The sequence below is a fragment of the Peromyscus californicus genome, unplaced genomic scaffold (assembly GCF_007827085.1).
Source record: "Peromyscus californicus insignis strain IS unplaced genomic scaffold, ASM782708v3 Scaffold_1__1_contigs__length_55948999, whole genome shotgun sequence".
NCBI lineage: Eukaryota > Metazoa > Chordata > Mammalia > Rodentia > Cricetidae > Peromyscus > Peromyscus californicus.
Window position 1 is genome coordinate 25,972,615 of NW_026294492.1, and position 22,216 is coordinate 25,994,830.

The 22,216-nt window shown below is 43.8% G+C and overlaps 1 protein-coding gene and 1 long non-coding RNA gene across 4 annotated transcripts; one reads left to right on the forward strand and one right to left on the reverse strand.

The window, feature by feature from the left end:
- Fam98a (family with sequence similarity 98 member A) lies at positions 1–15,281 on the reverse strand. 2 transcript variants are annotated; one of them, XM_052746292.1, is made up of 8 exons: positions 15,128–15,281; positions 10,453–10,601; positions 7,495–7,629; positions 3,928–4,112; positions 2,885–2,965; positions 2,166–2,282; positions 1,832–1,999; positions 1–1,753 (listed from the first exon to the last, which is right to left on the reverse strand). In XM_052746292.1, the coding sequence occupies exons 1-8, from the start codon at positions 15,247–15,249 to the stop codon at positions 1,094–1,096; spliced, it is 1,617 nt and encodes a 538-aa protein (XP_052602252.1). In that variant the 5' UTR covers positions 15,250–15,281; the 3' UTR covers positions 1–1,093. The 2 variants fall into 2 exon arrangements, with proteins under 2 accessions (XP_052602252.1, XP_052602253.1); XM_052746293.1 differs by lacking the exons at positions 3,928–4,112; positions 10,453–10,601; positions 15,128–15,281 and having other exon boundaries at positions 7,495–7,608.
- A 690-nt stretch (positions 15,282–15,971) lies between these two features.
- On the forward strand, positions 15,972–21,923 carry LOC128115525 (uncharacterized). 2 transcript variants are annotated; one of them, XR_008220197.1, is made up of 2 exons: positions 15,972–19,730; positions 20,806–21,923. It is a non-coding gene; the product is annotated as an uncharacterized LOC128115525 (long non-coding RNA). The 2 variants fall into 2 exon arrangements; XR_008220196.1 differs by having other exon boundaries at positions 15,972–19,724.
- The last annotated feature ends 293 nt before the right edge of the window (positions 21,924–22,216 follow it).

Genomic DNA, 22,216 nt, shown 5'->3' on the forward strand with positions numbered 1-22,216 from the left:
GAATGTACAGGTACTTTATTGCTCACCTCTCCCACAAACACACCTCCAGCCACTTTCCTTCACAGCTTGACGTGTTTACATAACAAAAACCCGGCAGCAAGCATGGTGTGGTTTCAGTAAAGGATGTGGAGAGCATTTCAGCCAGGCTTTTGTCTTCTGCAGCAATAATAAAGGGCCTCCTGCGCTGAGCAGGACTGGATCTGACTTTGTAGTGCACTTCCATCACAAAAAAGGTCTCCTGCCTAAAGCAAGATCTGCTGGAGCCAGTGGCGTTAACTCCTTCGTCAAACAGATTTCTGCTTGCCGTTCTTCTAGCCCATTTCAAGTAAAAACAAGGTTGAAGGAGGAACTCTGTCTCCGATGGATGCAGGTCTGTTTGAGTTGCTATACTTACTAAGTGCCTACAGATACTATAGTTCACGACTTAGTTCGCTTTTGTCGTCTTTACGGATTTTGGCCGTGTTCATGGTTTTTGGAGGAGCATATGGTACAGTATTCCACCAACAGAATAAGGCTACTGAATGTGCTATCTGCAAAAGAGCTCATGTAATAGGAACCAACCCAACAGCTCTGTCACAAAGTGATGTGACAAAACCTCTCTGAATAAAATGCCAATCAGGGGCAGAGCTATGCTTGGAGAACAGACATCAGAAGATAAGTTTACGAAAAACACACATGGGTTGTTAATATGAGGAAAGTTTCCCAGCAGTAAATATAAAAAAATTCTAGGCAAATCCTCATTTTCAAAACTTGCATATTGAAAACATGAAAACTTTTATTCAAGTAATTTCTTCAAAAAAAGCATGTATGTTCTAACTGGATTAGTCTACTGGTCAATTGAAGGCAATTTAAATTGCCTTTAAAATTTGTTTTCCATAGAAAGGAGAGATATGTTTCTTAAATAAACAGTGTTATGTAAAACTGTTTAATAATAAAAAGAGAGAATTGAATGAAGATCGACAAATGGTTGTCCCAAGCAGGAGTATGCCTGCCACCCGTGGTCTTACATTCATTCAAAAGAGATGTCAGATTCAGAATTCTGAAACTAAGTTTCTATTACTTGAGCTCTAGCAAAATGTAAGTTTCGGTAGCCTCAACTAGTATAATGTCTTCCTTGTCCAAATCCAGAATGACTATACTGATATCCTCCATGTTGGAAGTGCTGTTCAAACTGGCCCCCTTGGTGATAAGTCTGGCTTCCTCTTCCTCCCCAGCCTCCTCCCTGGCCTCCACGTCCACCTCGGCCTCCTCTACCACCTCTTCCCCCACGACCACTGCCTCGATCCCCATGGTGCCCACCATCTTGGTATCTATTATCTTGCTGGTATCCACCGCCCTGGTACCCACTTCCTGTATAGGAAGCTGTTTGGAAACCACCATAGCCTCCACCTTGGTAGCCGCCGCTGTGGCCGCCATGGTAGCCACCGGGCTGGAAGCCTGCATCTCGATAACCGCCATCCTGGTAGCCACCTCCACCTCCGCTCCCTCCATCTGTCCAGCCTCCTTGGTGTTTATTTCCTCTTCCTCCCCCTCGGCCGCCATGGTCATAGCCACCACGTCCACCTCGCCCTCCTTGTTCGTGACCTCCTCGTCCTCCATATGAGGAATGTTCATAGCCACCTCTCCCTCCTCCTCGGCCTCCTGCTTGCTGCTGAGGGCCATCTTGTCTCTTCTGCCACGGAGGCATCTCTGGGGGCGGAGGTTCAATCTCATTGGGTCGGCCGCCTCTGTCAGGCACCCTGCCCATCAGGACCTATGGAGTAAGAAAGGCATTGTAGACATCTCATGACAGACAGACAAATGTGAAAGAAAATCAGAGTATTCTACTCACCTTATTGATGGCACAGGCAGTCTTTTCTCTTATGGACCCGCTGCTTGTCCTTAAAATCTTTGACAGGTCTTGTCTGGCGGCCAAAAGATGAGCAACGGAAATGTTACCTTTAGGAGACAAGACTGAACGCTTTGGCTGGTAAACCTTCGCTAATTTTTCTGTCTGACTCTGTTGGGACAAAAGTGTTCAAAGACAAGGGTTAATGCTGGTTCCGCACTGAGGAACTATCTTGTACAAACACAGCTGCCAGAGGTGTTGACACAGCACGAGGCTTATGGGAAGTTTTCCTCCCAGGGCTTTAGGGACTGTGGCCGCAGACCATGATTTCGTGTACCTTAGCTCTGTCAGACCAGCCAAAGGACTGCACGGTGACATCCAGACGTTTGATCAGCAGCTTCCTCCGGACTTCGTATTCATTGGCTATGGCTTGGTTAATGGCTTCTATCTTTTCCTGAGGCAACATTGAAGAAAGCAGTTAGAACTGACCCACGCGCTTGTTCTCGATGCCCTGTTCCTAAGGCAGCAAACCGCCCGCTGCTTTCACAGTGACTCCCCAGCACTCGGCACACGCAGGCCTTCCCACTGGCTAACATAGAACAGTTGATAAAGTGACAGGGCAGGAAAGTTAGTCTCAAACCAATAATAGATATAAAGCCAAAAACTTCCATTTAGCTTTCCCATAATTCACTGTGTGAGGTTGGTTCAGCTCAGTCAGGTTTGGTTTGGCTCCATCTGGCAACTAGAAAAATGTTTCCGTCATACCAAACTTCAATTTATCTAATAAGTGCATGAAATATTTACAAATTATGAAGTAAGGGCTTTGAATCATACACAAATAAATTTTTTTTCCAGAATGGAGGTTCCCCGAAATGATTTCAAGGCTGTCCACGTGGCAAACCGCAAATCAGAGTATAATTAAGTCAGGTGTCATCACAGTACTTGGAAGGCTGAGGCAAGGCAACCGCCGCCGCAAGTGTGAGGCCAACCTGGGCTACGGGCGCTGACATAAAGGACAGTTCCTTAGGAAGTTGACGCAGGAGGATCGCAACTCACCCAGTGGGCTGGTCCCATCGACTTCTTCAACAACGGCTTTCCCACATGATTAGGTGGAACTTTTGCTAATGTTTCCTTTAACTGACACAAAAATAGATGAATGAATAAAAAAAACAAAAACAAAAAACAAAAACTACAAGTAACACGTATCTTGCTCACTTTCCCAACTCCCATCATATCTTGCCATCAAAAGAAGACTCCTGACAGAGGCAAAGGTGGAGGCGGCAAAGACCCATGAGGTGAGACATTGGCTTGTCTCGTCCTCCGTGCCTAGAGAAGCATGGATCCTTCACTGGACCTGGAACTGTGCCGGACACAGTGGGCACTGAATGAGCATTAGCTGAATGGGTGAATGAACACAGAGGATACGGACTACGGACACACTGTCGTGCCCCCACAGCATTCACCCCACGGTGAGACAGGAAGTGACTTTATACAACAAACACCATTTTCTTTTACTCATCCATTTTTAAATGAAAATTGATTGTTCCTAATCATTTACATATATATAGATATAAATCAGTATTCTGTTGATAATGTGTGACATAAAAATGATTCTATTTTCACACACTAAATTAAGTTCATAGCCAGCAAATCGAGTCTGCTAGTTGGAATATATAGACCCAAAGCAACTGGATTAGAAAACAGAACTTATTAATGTCCTGTCTGTCCAGTCAGGGAAGCATAGTAATAAAGATAAAAACTGAAAATATCGCCTCAAAGTTCAATCATTTTAGTAAGGTCTTAAGAATCTTAAATATTTTTACATTATAGCTAGCTTACTTCAGTTTTTAAACCAAAGTATTGTTTTGGTTTTTGAAAAGAAACATGTCAATGTCTTAAAAATAACAAATGCAAAAAGCCCACTAAAATATTAATTTCTCTTTAAGATATCTAGGACTTAAAACCCAAAACTCATTTATTAACATTCCTTATTAATATGTACATTAGGTTCCCATTAAGAGAAATAAACTTAATGCTTCATTTCAAACAAATGTAGGACTATGCCTTTAATACGCTACAATCGGTACTAAAGGTCTTACTTTTTTCTCAATCCCGCTGAAGAATTGGAACATAGTTATATTGGCTGGAGGTTTGGACATTCCTAGAGCAATACATATGCCTTTCAACTCTTGAAAGACCTCACTACCGCCTCCTTCTTGAGCTTTTTTTGGAGGAGCATTCACACAGAGCATTCTGGCAGCTTCTAGTTCTGAGATGAGGTATGCTGAAGTAAACAAAATAAGATTTCAAAATAAGATACTACAGTTAATAGCCGTAAGTCTGGAGTTACAACTCTATAGACCTAATGATACGTAACTTTTAAAGCTGCAAGAATGGATAGAACAAGAAATGAAAATCACTTTTACCTGCTAATGACATAACATATGCACTGCTTATGTGACTCAGGCATTTATGCACTGTTTACAGGTTAATTAAAATTAGGCAATATTTTGAAACCAGAGACCAAGGTTGATCACACCTTGAATTCAACCATGCTACCTTTAGAACAGGGGTTGGCGTCTTTTAAAAATCTTGCACAAGGTGACAAGACATTTTCAATGATTCTTGACTTTGAGCCACTTCTAAGCACGATAACAAAACTGCCCTGCCCACTCTAGTACTTAGCCTGTCTGGAACTGATATGAAACGTTTGTATGAAGGCACTGGTCTTCCTAAAGGTCCTCTCATTCTCCCATAGCCTTACGTTACTCTGGGGGTGCTCCTTCATCTTTATCCTTCCCATCTGCCCTTTCTCTCCACATTCCTCACCTTTCCCCCCACAAAACAATGAAACTTCCAAATTACTTCTGCTTTTCAGTATTTTGTCACATGTGTGTGTCTATGCGTGTGCACACCATAGCACGTGTATGGAGTTCACTGCAAGTCATTAGTTCTCTTTAACTGTGTGGGTCAGGCGTTGAGCTCTGACGGTCTCGGTGGGAAGAGCCTCTACTCTGGGAGCTGTCCCTTCGGGCTCTCAAGTCACTTTCTGTCAGTATTCCCTTTGTGTTGTGTCGTCCCCTTGTGAGTTGTTTTAGCCTAGTAGAATGAGGGCCACATTCTCAGGTAATTCAGAAGGCCTAACTAAACACTGAATAACATTCCTGTATCTGTCCCAAAGACACTTCCATCTAAATCACAGGATTTCTGATCTTCAGCAAAGTTAGACTGTACTCTTTTGAAAGGTATTTTCTAGGTCATTCGATCCTATCAGAAATACCAAAGTGTGATCAGCTTGAATACCTCCCTTGCTATCCCCAGGACAATAGGCCGAAGCCAAGGGGGTCATGATTTTGTTAAGTCACTTCTAAGAAGCCACCAATTCCTGTTCTAAAGTAGTAAACACAGCTAGTTCCTGCAGAGGCCATTCCATGTGGCTTTAATAAATCTTGGTAGGTTCCATGTAGCAAGCTGTACTTGGGTGTTAAGACAATGAGAACAGTAACACTGGTGGTTATGAAAATAACTAATGCTGTTGTAAACAGGTTTTTGCCAGGGGCCTGTCCCACTTGCTCCCTCATACGTCAATGGCTGCTTTCCTGCCAAACACTAAGTTGGGTAGTTGCCACTAAGATCCCATAGTCTGCTTAGCCAGGATTACTTACTGTCTGGCCCTTTAAGGAAGTTTGCCAACCCTTGTTCTAGAAAACCATACATGATTTAATAATACACTGGTTGTTTAAATCTGGGATGAGCTAGTTCAGGTATCCAGGAACTTAACTAAAACCATCATCACATCAACAAACTTTAGAGCACTTGTTCAAAGCACTAGAACGGCACTGGAGACACCATGAAAAAGAAAACTCAAACCAACAATGATCTCTCCTGACAATCTAGTCAAGAATCAAAATACCTCCCCCCTCCATCTATTAGGAACTCAGGCCTGACTTAACTTACACAGGAGTATCCACTGAAAACCATAAAAGGCCAGTAAACAGCCCTGAGTCCCTCCAAAGACTATTCTATTCTGCTAGTTCAAATAAAGTCCCTTTATTTTTCTCTTAAAGGAGAACGAGCTAAGCAGTTCAGATTAGTGAGGCGGGCAGCTGGAAGAAGAAAATCCTAGCATCAAGATGCGACAAAAGTGACACTTGGCAAGATGAGAAGTAATTACAGAGTGAGCAGCCATGAGCACGTGTATGAAATACCACAATGAAAGGGGGATGTTGAGGAAGGCAGGCTGCGGTGACAAGCAGAAAGAAAAGGGACCAGGTGAGCACTTGGGAAGGACATAAAAAGCAAGTAACCTTAGCTGCTTCAGTTATTTACGGGAGCACGTGGTTGCATACTCTTGATGTGCTCTTTGGGTATCGGCTCATAAAAGGGAAGTTTGTAATTATGACCCTGATTCCAAAACAGTTAGTACAGTCTGCTTGCAAAGTGGCAAGGAGTTAAAGGCACTTTATGAAAGTTTACAGTCAGTGTGGTTTTCTTAAGTGTCAGGAGGAAAAGGCTGAACTCTGAGTCTGTGGAAGACTCAGCCATCCAGGGTCACTGCCGAGCAGTGAGAACAGTGGTCAGCTTCCTATGTCGATAGGGTAAGTGGCAAGCACGACTGGTCAGGATAAGCCACACCACAGATTAGAATCAGCTGGACCGCTGCTGCTTGGTCAGTCACAATCTGAAGAAGACTGAATGAATGGACAAAAGCTAGATAGAAAGAAACATCAGTATCCAAAGCAAGTCTTGACCCTGCGTGCATATATTCCCAGCAACAAACACTGGACAATGTTAAGTAACTGCAGAAATTTTTAGTACCTAGGCATAATAGCTGCAACACATTTTTCTCCCCTAAAACAAAAATAAAATAAATAAAAAACATAAACCTTCAAAAGTGGGGTTCTAGTGTTTTTCAGACACCACAGTACAGCTACAAAAACAAAGAAACTCCCTGGACTACGCTCGTTATAGGACACTCAGTTAAGCACAGCCAAATGCAGCTGAATTCCAGAATGCCACCCAGCATCTGAGTTAAGATCACTGCTTGGGCTTACTGGAAGTTTATACACGGCAATACAACTTATGAGTCTACTGACTGTATTTCAGTAAAAGAGAGAGTTATTAGTATCTTTTTAAAAGACATGGAAGGAAAGAACTTTTCATAAAAAAATGATTCCCCAGAATGATCAGTGAGTAACCATTCAAGTCCTGATCCTGTCTGCTTAGAAACCAAACCAAACCCCATTTACCAATCCAGAGAATCAGCAGTAAATGAAAACACTTCTACATTATCATCATATACGCACTGCTTCTCCCCTCTACGGTCTGGCCCATCTATTTAAATGTGTGCTTTTAGTCTAGAAAAGGCTCACGGTGACATGCTGGCATGGCACCCCAGCACCTCTACTGGTCACAGCAGGAGAGGCACTTCAGCTAGGGGAACACCAAAGCGGAGGCCAGGAAAGAGCAACAGTTATCAAAACAGAGTGCCACGGGTGTGCATGCATCCACCAGCTTCTAGCTGCAAATGCAGTGAAGTCTTCTTTTTAAAAAAAAAAAAACAGGATCTGAACTCAAGTCACAATGAAGCAAACTACAACACGAACAATCCACACATTACTCAAGGAAAACAGAGCAGAGCTACATTCTAGTAACCGTGAACTTACTGAGCAGGAGGAGGCAGTTCTTCTGAACAAGAAGGCGCTTGGTTACATCCCCAGATGTCAGAGAAGGATATGGGCAGTTCATCTCCCCAAGCAGCCCACTCACCTCAAGCTGGAATTCTTCAGCTTCACTTGGACCTTGGAGTAAAATCATTTCGACAGCGTCAGTCACAGGGTGGAAGTCTCACTGGGCTTTTCCTGCCCCAGCTCTTCCTGATTCACCCTTTCTCACACCACTGCAGAACACTTTCATGGTATGCAATGGGCTAGCTCCTTACTTGACCAGTAAAAATTATTATGTATTGTTTTGTGTGTGTGATGTCCGTGGGCAGCACAAAGGTGCAGAGGTCAGGAAGACTCTATGGAGTCGGGTCTCTCCTTCCACCTTTATTGTGGGTGGCAGGGACCAAACTCAGGTCACCAGGCTGGCATGGCAACTGCTTTTCCTGCTGAGCCACACTTCACCAACCCTACCTGAGAGTTTTTAACGGCACCTACCTTGTACCTCATCCAGTTTTTCCTGCCTGCTTCTAAAGACGCTTCCCAACTGTTCAAGCGTGCCAGTACATCCAATCACAACCATCTAAGCACCACTTCCACAAATACCTGCTCTCCTGGGCCACACCTCTCTCCTTAATGTCCCAGGAAAGCCTGTCTCCATTCTACTTTGGGGCCTTTATTTAAGCTCTAAGTGTGAATGACAGACAGGGCGGCTACACTTTTTACTAGCAAACCTCTCTCGTCCATCAAAGCCCAGTGGGCTTCTCCTCCGCAGGCCTCCCCCAAGCCCTCTCACACTCATTGATTTCTTCCCCCGAGAACCATCAGGGCAAGAGCTTAATTACTGTAGCAAACACCAGTTGTCTCACTTGTCGCTAACATTCCCAGGTAACTGAAACCGGAAGGCAGCAAATGTGGTGACTGACAGCTCTGAGATTCCAATAACGTGCAAAAGAAAGTTTGAGGTTTAGTGGGTAAGTCAAAGGGGACGTGAGGTCGTCTCCACTGCTTTCAGTCTTCTCTACTCAGTACCACAGGTGGGTAGACATTAGGGCGTCTTGGGAGTCATTTTTAAGACCCAAGTCCATTTTCTCACCACATGTTTACCCAACTGTGACTTGTCAACCCGAAGGTGGAAGAGAGGAGAGCACACCAGTGTTTCATCAGCTGTGATCAAATCATCCCAGAGTTCCACAGGCTCTTTTACAGACAGCTGGGGAGGTGAGGAAGCCTATGCTAAGGGTGCCCTCCCTCTACACAAGCAGAGTAACCACACCGTCTTATCTGTTTAGGTGTTGACTTCTCTATGACCCCAGTTAAGAACAGTATCCTATCCAGTATTTTCAAAGGTTTCTACAATTTCCGATACAGTAAGTGACCAAGTGGTTAAAGACACTGGTTCTTCAACCTTCTCCTGGACTGTATCCTGGTTATGTGACCCCAGGCAATGTATTTAACTTTTATGGGCTTTTGTCACTCAATGTGTAAGACTAATAAAATCTAACTCACAGAACTGCCCTGAGGTCTGAATGAGTTAACCTGTGTATACTGCTTTGAATAAAGGTATAAATATAATGTCTGCTATCATTATTATGACAGCAGACCTTATTAATTGAATTGGTAAGATGTGGGCTAGGATGTGGCCCAGTGGTCCAGGTCCTGATCTGATGAGGTACTGGGTTAAACTCCCAACATATATACACACATACTCTATCCCTTCCTCCCTCTCTCTACTACCCCTTTCTAGAATTGGATACAACCAACCTGCACATATTGAATATACTAACAAGCTAGGTGCGTAATCCCAGCACTTAGGAGGCTGATGTAAAATTTCCTCAAACCAGCCTGAGCTATGAGAGGCAAGTCTGAGTCTCAGCAAGACCAAAGTACCAAGAAACAAAGTACACACAAGCAAGCAAGAGTGAGCTCTTCAAAATAGGATTATGTGGAGAGAAACTGTCCCAAGGGTACGCTAACAGGCAGATGTTCTTATTTGCTATCCATTAGAGCTTTACCTATGGCAGGAGGGAGCAGAAGGTAGAGTGTCAGGTTCCAAGCTCTGAATTCAGAGTCAACAAACAGTGGTAAATGTTGAGAAAAACTGGCAAATGTAAAAGTGCTCTCAACCCTTTAATCTGGGGGTGCTGCACCTGGTTGTGATGTACCTAATGGTGGGTTCCAAGGATATGAAAGAAGCCTAATGGAGTATCCCCAATCTTCCCAAGAACGGGAGAATTAAAATGCACACACTTTACATACTCTACATGGTTCTGGAATTTGGCAGACCTAAAAGAAGAACATCTCAAATTCTACCAGCCACCAATCCAGGATCTCACAATTCACGTTTCACAAGACACAGACAATGTAGCCCATGCCTATAATCCCAGCACTCAGCAGGTTGAGGCAGAAAGATCATGAGATCCTGTTAAAAAACGAAACAAATATGGAAAGCACATATAGTTCATATTTGAACTCTATTGACTCTGTTTCGGTAAAAGGATCTTCTCAGTCTCTGCATATATTTTATCCAGTGGCCTTAGAGTTACTTTATCCTTGAAAACAACATCAAAAAGCAGTGTGTGTGTGTGTGTGTGTGTGTGTGTGTGTGTGTGTGTGTGTGTGTGTGTGTATGTGCGTGCTCATGCTGGGGAGCACAGGGCCTTGACGTGTTTCTTTATGGCTAAAAAAACATTGGACATTTTAGCTTCAATTTTATTTGTTTTTGTTTTTGTTTTTGTTTTCTTTTTTTTCCGAGACAGGGTTTCTCTGTGTAGCTTTGCGCCTTTCCTAGATCTCGCTCTGTAGACCAGGCTGGCCTCAAACTCACAAAGATCCGCCTGCCTCTGCCTCCCGAGTGCTGGGATTAAAGGCGTGCGCCACCACCGCCCGGCTAGCTTCAATTTTAATAATGAAATTCAGAATGCCCCGATTTTATTTTTTAAAATGTGAAGGTTTACTTACTGTTAGTTGCTTGCACATTTTCTTCTAGTTTACAGAGTACTCTTAATTCAGACACCAGCCAAGCACAGAGTTTGGTAAACTCAGGAGAAGTGGCTCCAGCAGAGACTGCCTGTGACAGTGCACCATCATCCAACAACGGGCCCTTGTAACTGTGAAGAAGGAACTACATGTTAGAAGAGAAGCAAGGCGCGGTATGCTGCAGGTAAAATTCATCTATTTTCTTTTATGTAAAGAAGCAATAATTTAATAAAGTATGAACACCAACCTTTAAACTTGCATATACATACATATGTGTGTGTGTGTACTGTAATATATCATTAGAAAAATAAAGTCAAGAAAAAAATGGCTGAGTGGTTAAGAGCATCGGCTGCTCTTCCAGAGGACCCAGGTTCAATTCCCAGCACCCACATGGCAGCTCATAACTGAAACTGCAGTTCCAGGGGATCCCATCCTTCTTTTGGCCTCTGTAGGCACAAGGCATACATGTGGTACACCTATATACATGCAGGCAAAGTCATACCATACACATAGAAAAAAATTAAAATTTTTAAATAAAGAAAAAGAAGTCAAGCTGGGCATGGTGGAACACGTCTGTAACCTCAGCACTAAGGAAACAGAGAAGGATCTTTGCCTAGCGGACATAGTAAGATCTACACAGTGAGATCTTTTTCAAAAAAAAAAAAACCAAAACAACAACAAAGAAGCCAACCCAACGAGCAGCCCAAACGGAGACTGCACTTCAAGCCTACAAACACGTGAGGGCTGGGAATGCAGCTCAGCTGGGAGACTGCTTGCCTAGCACACCTGAACCCTGGTTTCGATCCCAATACTTTATAAACGGGGCATGGCAGCATATGCTTGTAATCTTAGCATCAGAGGTAGAGGCATCAGGATCCAAAGTTCAAGGTCATTCCTAACTACGCATCCAGTTCGAAGCTAGCCTAAGATACAGGAGACACTGTCTTAAAGTGTCCCCTTCAAACAAACAAAATAACCCCTCTCCATGGAAAGCCCACAATTATCTGTAGATACTTAATGAACATAACCAAGAATTAGTAGATAATGTCAACTTCTACACATTCACTGCAAGCTCTTCTGCAGGATCTGCTTTCCTTTTTTTTTGGTTTTTTGGGACAGGGTTTCTCTGTGAAACAGTCCTGGCTGTCCTGGATCTCGTTCTGTAGACAAGCCTGGGCTTGAACTCACAGAGATCCACCTGCCTCTGCCTCCTGAGTGCTGGGATTAAAGGCATGTGCCACCACTGCCCGAAGAGGGGAGGGGTTTACTTTTGTACTGTAACTGGATTAAGCATTAAACTCCGGTTAAGTAGTAAGTACTCATACAACAACCATGTCAGAAGCAAAACTTACTTTCTCTAGAGATTTTTTTTTCCAAAAATCAATTAGATTTTATTTTTGGTGATTTGCTTTAGGAACCTTTCCAAGTAATCATTTATTTCATAAATATGTTGATTTTTTTTTATTTTATTATTAAAGACAGGGTCTCATGCTGTCCAGGCATGAGAATTAAAGAGTAATCAGGACTGGGTGCTGTGGCACATACATGTAATACCAACTACTCAGGAAACTGAAGCAGGGAAATCAAGAGTTCGAGGCCAACCCAGGTAACTTAGCAAGATCTGAATCCATCAGTCAATCAAGTAATCTTAGGTTATATATTGTCAGGCAGGTGAGATGGCTTGGTGGGTATAGGCACTTGCCACCAAGGCTTGATGACCTGAGTTGATTTCTGGAACCCACGTGGTACAAGGCAAACTTGCCTCTGACTTCCATAAGAACACGACGCAAATGCACACAAGTAAGTAAATGTAATTTTTTTTTTTTTTTAAAGACAAGGTCTCTCTCTCTAGTCCTATCTATCCTGGCACTTGCTATGTAGACCAGGCTGGCCTTGAACTCACAGGCATCTGCCCACCTCTTCCTTGCAGGGATTAAAGATGTGCACTACCACTCCCAGCGTAAAGAAAAAAAAAATTAACAGTTTAAGATTATATTCTTTTAAGTGAAATATCGAATAAAAATACTGTTATCAAAGACACATTAAATAGGCTTAACATGGTATTTAGAGATATGGGTATGGTAGAGGAATTACATGTTGAGATTCCTTTAAAATATGCTTATGTATGAAATGGATTAGAATAAAATCTTCCATACACATAAAAGAAATTAGACATCATTCTGCAACCAGATTGAAAGGAGTTGGGGAGCTGTAGGGATGGCTCAATAGTTAAGAGCACTTGCTGCTCTTTTTTTTTTTTTTTTCCCCTCCTCAAGGCATGGTTGCTCCGTGTATCTCTGGCTGTCCTGGAACTCACAGAGATCCACCTGCCTCTGCCTCCTGAGTGCTGGGATTAAAGGCGTGAGACATCACACCTGGCTAGCACTTGCTGCTCGTACAAAGGGCCTGGGCTCGGTTCCCAGCACCCGCACTGGACAGCTAACAACAGATATAATCCAGTTCTATGGGATCTGGCTCCTGCTTCTGCCCTTCTTAGGTATCAGGTATGTACATGGCATACATTGACATGCATGCATATATATATATATATACAATATATGTATATATGTGTGTGTATATATATGTATATATACGCACACACATACACACACACACAATGCAACATATCTTAATAAATAAATGATAGTAGAGACACTTAAAAACCCAGGCCCAGAAATTTCTCCTTGTGTTCCACATTCATTCAACAGTAACTACTAAATTCCTACTGTGTGCCACGTTAGAGAAAAAAGATAATATTCAACTGCAATTTTGAGTGACTTCTTTAAAAATACATATCAATCAACTAAGGGCGACTTAATACTTGAACGAAGCCAAACTAAGTTACAATTTTTTTAAACTTTCAGAAAAACCCCATGGTTTCTATTACAATTCGCCTCAACTATTTATTCGAGGGCAACTGTTGCAAGAATAATTAGTTATAGTAAGCCAGACAAGAAAAACACCATTCAGTTAAAAGAAGAATAGGAAGCAATTTCATCCATGGCTGCTGGTCAACTGACCTTTACCCACCCAGAACGAACCTCTCTTCTTGATCCACTCCTTCAACACTAACCTTAAGTGTCAATCATTTCTAGAGCATCATTTACTTATCGAGAAAAGAGCCTCCTCAGAGCTGTGATGTGAACCTCCCTTCCACATGAACTTACACCCCAGGGAGGCCCCACACTGGCACACAGCAAGTGTCCCTCAAAAAGCGTTTACAGAGCCAGCAAAATACCCTTAGACGCCTATTTAAAAGCACCCATTCTGCAGAATACGACTTACTTATGGCTCAATGCAGGACTAAGTTGCCTAATGTCTGGGTCATTCACAGAGCGTGTTTTAAAGACATGATAATGGTGACTTCACTTTAACAAAGAAAGAAGGAAACTATGCTTTCTTTCTGAACAGTACCTAGTAGTAGCACACCAAGCTATTACATGGGTTGACTTTAAGATACCTCAAGGTGTCCTTCCCTAAAAAAAGGTTTCTCTTAAGAATGTCCAGGCCACTGAAAAAAAGTTAAGCTTTGATTAAAAAAAAATAAATAAAATATATATATATTTATAGTTAAAAATACAACTATTAGCAGGGCATGGGGGCTCACACCTTTAATCCTAGCTCCCAGGTGACAGAGGCAGGTGGATCTTAGTGAGCCAGATCTACATAGCCAAGGTTATTGCGAACCCTGTCTCAAAAAACAAAAGAAACAAACAACAACAACCCCCCCAAAAAACAACTAGCTAAATCTGTGCTGATCCCCGCCCCCCCCCCAAGTAGTTACCTGCAGGCAAATACTTAATCCCACGTTTTTCTTGTTCTTTCTTGAATCACTTTTAAAGCAAGAAATTCTAGGTTCTCAAATTTGAGTACCTTGATCTGGGTGACCCAAGGACATAAGCCTTATTTCCAAAGTTCTAAACACGGAGGACTTTTTATGACTGGGTAATTATCAGAGGAGAGACAGGATGGAAAATAAGAATGTTGACTCTTGGTGGGTGAAGACGGCCCTGGAATGCTGGAGTTTCTGAAGCAGGCTGTGCTGGCGTCAGGAGTCACTGTCGGTGATTCCCAAGGCAGGTGGTGAAAGGTTAGGTGCACAGCTGGGCCGGCTAGCGAGACTGCTGCATCGCCCAGGCGTGCGCCTTTGGAAGCCTAGGTGCATGCAGAGATGACTGAGCAAACATTTTTTTTTTTTTTTTTTTTGAGAGAGAGAGAGAAGTAGGGTGGGGGTAGACGCTCAAGACGGGAGTGGGAAATCTTGGGGGAGACACATAGGAAAGCGGAGACAACTTTGGCAAACCAAAAAAAAAAAAAAAAAAGTGGGGGGGTAGGGTGGGAGGACGGGGAGGCAAGAAGAGGAGCTGGCTCGGGGAGTGGGGGTGGTGAGAACCGGAGCCCAGACAATGACACGCGTGACTGGCACACGCTGCGGGGAGCCGGGCTGGAGGGAGCACCGGGGAGGACGTGGGGCGACCGAGCCCAGCCGGCCGGGCAGGCGTGGACGTGGCACCGGGGTCCCAGGGCCAGCGGGAAGCTACAGCGGGAGTCGGGGTGCGGCGTGGAGAGGCAGGTGGCTCCGCCGGGGGCGCCCGAGGAGTTCCCGAGGGCTCCCGCCGAGTGAACTTGGAGACACTCATGCCCCCCGCGCTCTTACCCTAGATCTTCCAACGACTCCAAGATGTCAGTCTCCATGAGGTCACACTCCATGCTACTGTGGTATTCAAATTTCCGAGTCGTCGGGCTGCCCTCTCGCCGGCAACGCGTACACTCGCGCATGCGCCCCTCCCCCGGAACCTCCAAGTCGACAGCTGGCGCCTCAGTCGCCGCACTGCGCATGTTCCGAGCCTGCGCGAGCCGCTTGGGCCCGCCCACGGCCCCGCCTCACCCGCGGAAAATGGCCGGGCAGGCGCGTGCGCACTATGGGACCGTGAAGCTGACTGCCTGAAGTAAGGGCAGGAAGACTGGCGGCGTGGCAGCTGGACTCCCCGGACCCAGCCAAGGGGGGTGGGGGGGGGGCGCGGAGCTCTTGGAACGCGCATGTGCACAGCTTTGGGCGAGGCGGGCGCGGGAGGAGCTTGAGGCGGGTCGAGCCCGGGGTTTTAGGGTTTCAGCTGCAGGGTGGAGGCGGCGCGTGCTCTTTCCACCAGCGGGTCACCGTGGAAGGGCAAATTTCTGTGGCCTAGGGCAGGAGTAGACGGGTCAAGAGCAATGAACGGCAGATAAAGGCCACTTGATTTTCTTCAGAGAAGCCTCAGTGTTTCAGGGTTAGAGAGGTCTCGGCTTTCCCTTGGTGTGGATGCTCCAAGAAAGTTGTGTCTCGAAAGTTTTTCCCCCCTGTCCTTTTCAGCCTGCTCCCAACACCAAGCATTTTACTTTAACGGGAAAAGGACCTAGCTCCATATCAAATATAATAGGGTATGTTTGATTACGTGCAGTTTAGACAGTGGATCAACTTTTTGTTTGTGTTGTTCCTCCCCTCCCCCCTCTTTCCTTTTTTTTTTTTTTAATGTGTGAAAATACGGGGCTGGAGAGATGGCTCAGAGGTTAAGAGCACTGGCTGCTCTTCCAGAGGTCCTGAGTCCAATGCCCAGCAACCACATGGTGGCTCACAACCATCTGTAATGAGATCTGGTGCCCTCTTCTGGCCTGCAGACATACATGCAGGCAGAACATTGTATACATAATAAATAAATAAATAAAATCTTTTTTTAAAAAATGTGTGAAAATACAGGGTCTTAATATATAGCCCTGGCAAGCCTGGAACTCCTTCTGTAGACCAGGCTGGCTGTGAACTCACAGAGAGCCACCTACTTTTGCCTTCCCAGTGCTGAGATTAAAGTCGTCCGCCACCTTATCCAGCTTATCATTGCTTTTGGCCATACATGATTGGGTGTAGCTTTCATTTATGATTATGTGCTTAAGAACTGTTGAAAAATGAGAAGAGCTTTTTCAAAGTGACGACATAATTAGAAAATTATGTTTATATTTCCATAAATTGGTGTGCTGTTATATTGTGCAGTCGTTTAGTTTTAAAATTGCTCCCAGGTTTTATTTTATGGTTCCATTTTTTTTTTACAACTAATGGATAAACATTCTCTATCCTTAGTAATCCACTTTTTAGTTATTCATTTTGCATTGTGTGGATTGGGAGAAGGTTATGCACCTACTATATGCTACTCATTACCCTCTTGACCCACGTGTGATGTAGTTGCACCAAGAAAGCCACACCAAAGTTAAATGTTCTTCAAGGCTTCCTAGTTGATTCTCACTTCCTGACTATGAAGAGTTGCAAATCCAGAGCCAAGGTTCAGTAGGATTGTCTTTAGTTCTCTTAAGAGCCTACTCACTGCCCAACTCTGACTTCATTTTGACTACAAGGTAAAGCTTTTGGAATGGGTAAACGTATCAGATAAGCTTCTGCTAACCCAAAGCCAAGCTATGTCATCAGATAACATCCAAAGCTCCACAGTTTTCTCCACATTACTGTAAACTTCTCACCTGCTGTCCCCGCCAATATATTTGGAAAAGAAATCCTTTGATTTATGACTTTGTGTTGCCTAACTATACAAACAAGGGAATGGCGGCAGTGGCCACACGCCTTTAATCCCAGCGGAGCCAGAGTTCGAGGCTAGCCTGGTCTATAGAGCGAGAGCCAAGACAGGCACCAAAACTACAAGAGGAATCCTGTCTCGAAAAACCAAAGGGGGAAAAATGTATGTAGACAAACAAGGGAATCTGTTCCATCTTGAGATGTGCTATTTGGAGCAATCTGAATCTGTGCCTGACCCATGGCCACTTATATTTAGCTCAAGAAAAAAAACTGTTTTGCTCCATTTGGGATAAGAACTATGTTTTCGCATCAACACTTTATGGTGCAGGCTCGCCATGCTGTGTAAATATTGTTTGCACTTTATAGATGAGCACACCGAAGCCCCATGTTTTAATAATCCTTAGCACTCAGGAGTGGTAACTGCACTTTGAAACTGGAACATGTTTCCATCCATATTCTTACTTGAATGTCCAGACAAGGATTTAAAGCAACATTTGAAAAGACAAGGAAATTAGCTGTCTGAATATGTTTAAGTATGTATATATTGTGTATGATTTACTACAATGAGTCTTTATCATGGAAATGTTGAAGGTGCTAAAAACGTAACAATACAAAATCAGGTTTTGCTGGGCGGTGGCGCACACCTTTAATCCCAGCACTCAGGAGGCAGAGGCAAGCAGATCTCTGTGAGCTCGAGGCCAGCCTGGGCTACAAAATAAGTTCCAGGACAGCCTGGGCTGTCACACACAGAAACCTTGTCTTGAAAAATAATTTTTTAGTGAAAAGGTTTTATTCTTAGCTCAGCCTCTCTTTCCCTAGCTGTGTTACTCAAGACTGACATTTAATTTTTAATAAAATAAAGCAAAGCAAAGGTTATCATTAGAAACAAGATGCACTGTCAGGGTTTTCAGACATTGCCGTATTTTAGCATTTGTAAATTCAACAAAGCATTCATGAGACAATGTGTAGTCTGGTTTTTTTAAACACCTTTATGTAGACATGACTACTCTACATAATTAACTATGAATTTTATAAAAATGTTATTGCAACAGAGTAGCTGATGATCTTCCCCCAGCTTCCGTGAAAAGACTTCCAAACTGTGGTAGAACGGGTGTGGCTCTTTCGAGGATCACAATCCCTTTGGTTTGCAGGTGGAAGCCCACATATCTCCTTGTGTTTGTAGACCCTTCAGGTGACCTACTGTGTCAGGATTTCTGACAATTTTAGAGAGGCAGTCAATCAGTATAAACTCAAAGACTTTGTACCTGGAATCTTCACCAACCCAGCGAGGACTCACGGAACCCCACAGTGGCACGTAGCTCACTTCTGGACAGTAGACTAAAGGCTTCAAGCAAACTGATGCTGGTTCACGACATGGCTTGCTCTGAGTTGTACTTTTAGAAACTGGGTTTTTGTAGCTACCTTGGTGCATGTGAATCCCAACTATGATGTAATGCCTTGAACCACAGTCTTATGAGCCAGGGAGAGAACGAAAAGTTCCTGTAGAGTTTGGACAGCTGATGATACTTCTAGCCAGGGACCCTGACAAAGCCCATGCACACCATTGCTTCCTTTGAAGCTCCTGGATGTGCTCATATGTGTTGCAGGATATTTGATCACACTGTGAACCCTGAGATTGCGTTATTTACTGGAAAAACCTGTTTCTAGTTGTGGCATGGTTCAGTCCTATCACACCCCTTTAAAAGATTAAATAAAATCAACCAGAGATCAACAGGCAGGGCAAGTGACCAGTTGACAGAAAAAAAAAGCCGTAAAGAGTGAGTGGAAGTAAGGGAGATGGATAGAGAGACACACAGGAAGTAGTAGGGAGGGACTTTGAGTTTGGTGGTCCTTTTTGGTTTGGGATAGCGGAAGAGAAGCTCTCTTTGTTGGAAGGCAGTAAAAGAGGAAGCAGCTACGTGCTTTTTCTGCCTCTCTGAGCTAGCAGGTTTTCACCCCAGCATCTGGGTCCTGAGTCTTTATTGGTAAAATAAAGAATAATAGAGACCTAGTTACAGAAAAATTTGGTGGCAGTGGCGGGACATAGGTAGAAGTCCTCCTGCCAGACCTTAGCCTGAGTAGCGGTCAGCCATTGCAGAGCTGCAGTCGGTAGCTGAGACAGCAGTAGATTCAGGTGCAGCCTCTGTGCCACCAGTAAAACAACACATATGCATGATCTCATACACACACATGAGTATTAGGGGTGCACTTGTGCCTCACTAATACATTTGTCAAATTCACACCTAATACATACTATAGGACAGCCCTGTCTAGACTTGCGGTTGCTTCACGAATGCTGTGTCAGCTTGTGAAAGCTAAATGGAGGTCAACTGGAAGACTGTAAGTGATGATGTGCCTTGTTTCTTGGTTTACCTGATAGCTGCTACCACTGGCAAATGTGTTTTTTGTACAAATTGTTTCCTCATGGTTGGAGTCCGCCTCTGTCTCCGGTGCCTAGAAGAATCTTCTCGCGCAGCCTTCAAGACTCAGTTTAGGAGGTGACATCTTCGATTGCCTCCCCGAAGTTTACTCAGCACGTTGGCACAGGCAGCTCCAGTGTAGCTTTCCTGGCTGCTGGTGTTCCTGTCGCTCAGCTCACCTTCTACTCTGTGGCCAAGGCTTCGTGCAATGCTGATACTCCACACAGGAGGAATTCTCCGTACAGGTCAAGATGAAATTTCCTCCCACTTGGAGTTTTAAGGTAATGGTATGTATGCAACTCAACTGATTTCTCACAAGCATCCGAGAAACTTGCATGTGGGTGCCTGGGCCACAACACTCATGACACTATGTTGGCGTGTTCACAGTTTACAGGGTTTGCAGTCTGCATTCCTTGAAACTGCCTCAAGTGACTCCAGGACTAATCAATCCTTCATAATGTATCGTTTAATCTGTGTTTTATTTTTATATTGCTACATCGAATGCTCTAATCAATTTTCTCCTGTGGTAAGCAGGCATACCCTACATCTTGCCTGTTACATTGAAATGGACACAAAAGGCATCAATACCATTGATTGTTAGTTCCCTTTCTCGTAACCAGATACTTTTTTCTGCTGAAAGAATAAAGTGATTCTTTGCTGAGAAAAAAAAAATAAGTATACAACAATGCATTACGTTTTGGGCACTTGGATCATTCTGGAAGTCAGTCATGTTTATTTAAAACTTGGCTATTCTGGTAGGATGATTTATGCTTTGCTGACTTAGACTGCTATTAACAACTTTGTCCTGTGATGGTTTATGGCTTTGTGGGGCTATGGGTCCTCAAGGAGACTGCCCCCTGTTCTGCAGTACACAGCCAGACACCAGGAAAGTCCAAGCATTAGGGTGGAGATGCTACTGATCTGGAGTGTCCTAGAAACGGAAGGTAATTAAAGTAGAACCAAGTGTTAACATCCCAGTCCTGGGGAGAGCTTGTACTTGTGATTAGATGGATAAGCTGGACTGATTTTGAATGTCCTCAGCACATTGTAGCTTCCAATTCTTAGTATGAATTATACTTTATTTTTCATTGTTATTGAAATAGGATCATTGTATACACACACAATAAAGGTAAAGTGAAAACATATTTTAAGCAGAAACCAATTATATTTGAGAGTTGCTGTGTTGGATGGATTATTACAAAAAGCCTGGGTTAAGTCATATAAGTTTAACTTTGAAGAGAAACTTGGAAGGTTATTCTAGATGAACTCTTCTCAACCACTTTTGAGGCAGAATTGAACCCTCCTATTCCAGGGTATTTGTTGTATTTAATAATGAACTTTTTTTTCTTCTGTGTCCTTTAGAATGTCAGCTCTCTGCTTGGAAGAAACCAGTGTCACTATGACCTCCAGGGATCAAGTCTCTGCTGTGACTGACACAGGGTGAATTATCCACAGTCCTGTGGTTTCCAAATTTTGCTGTGCATCTGAGTTACATAGGGGTTTTGAAAAAATACAGATTGCTGTCTTCTCTCTGTCCAGGTTCTAGTTCCGCAGATCTGGATTGAAGACCACGAACTTACATCTCTCATGACTCCCCAGTCTCTGGCAATAGCTGGTGCTTTGGTCTGGCAACTATGATTTGAAACCGTGGAGTCACAGAGGAACAAGATTATGAGATAAGTTTTGGACAGGTAGAAATATTTTTTTTCTGGGATCTGTCAAATGAAGAACTAGATAAAAGAATGAGGGCCGAGGTGGAGATGGGTGAATGTGGGTACTTCTTCCATATAGAACTTGAAGTTGGAATGTGAAAGGCATCACGGGAAGAGAGAAAACAGGAAGGAAATGAGAGCTGGTGAGATGAGTTAGTGTGCAGAGGTGCTTACTGTCAAGCATGATGACTGGAGTTCCGTCCCCTGGACCCACATGGTCGAAAGAGAGAAATGACTCCCCCAAATTGTTCTCTGGCCTCCACACACATGTCAGGGCATAGACTATTGTTAACAGTCTCCTCCAAGATTGAAACATTCAATCCTGCAAGGATGCTTCTTAAGACAGGAAGTAGACAACTCAAAATAGCTTCAGGAAGTCCCTGAAACTGATCAGATTCACTAGGCTCCTTCCTCCACAAGAGTATATAAAGACTACTGAGAGTTACTCTTAGACAAGCCGAGCTGTGAAGAAGATTGAGACAACAGCTGCCTGGAAGAAGCTGTGGCCAGCCAAACTAGAAGAAGCAAAGACTAACCAAGCTACCTGGGAACCCAGACCAATGGAGCCATTTGGAAAGGACTCTTTCTGACCTGTTCAGCTGCCTTCAGCTGTGCACTGTGCTCCAGGTTTCCCAGATTTTGTGAGCTGACACTCATGCTGGGGTGGGCTTTGGTGACACAGCTGTCTTTGAGTCATTTCTGCTCCTGTAAGTGACCCCCCACTCACATTCCTGTAAGGAACCCCAATAAAACTCATTGGTTCACCAAGTTGGATTTTGATGGTATCTGTACTTTGGTGGCATTCCTGTCTTGTGGCATTCCTGTCTGGGGTGAGTCGTCTCCCCAGGAAAAGACATACAATGTATACACACAAAGACACACAAATAAATAAATCAGTGCAATATAAAAGAAAGAAAAAGGTTGCCTCAATCAGCTTTCATGTATGTGGTGACAGGAACGGGGGTCCACAAAGGGGACAGTGAAGAGAGAGACACAGGAGGGAATGAGAAGAGAGATGCCATAGGAAAACTAAGAATATACACTTCTAGGATGTGTCGTAG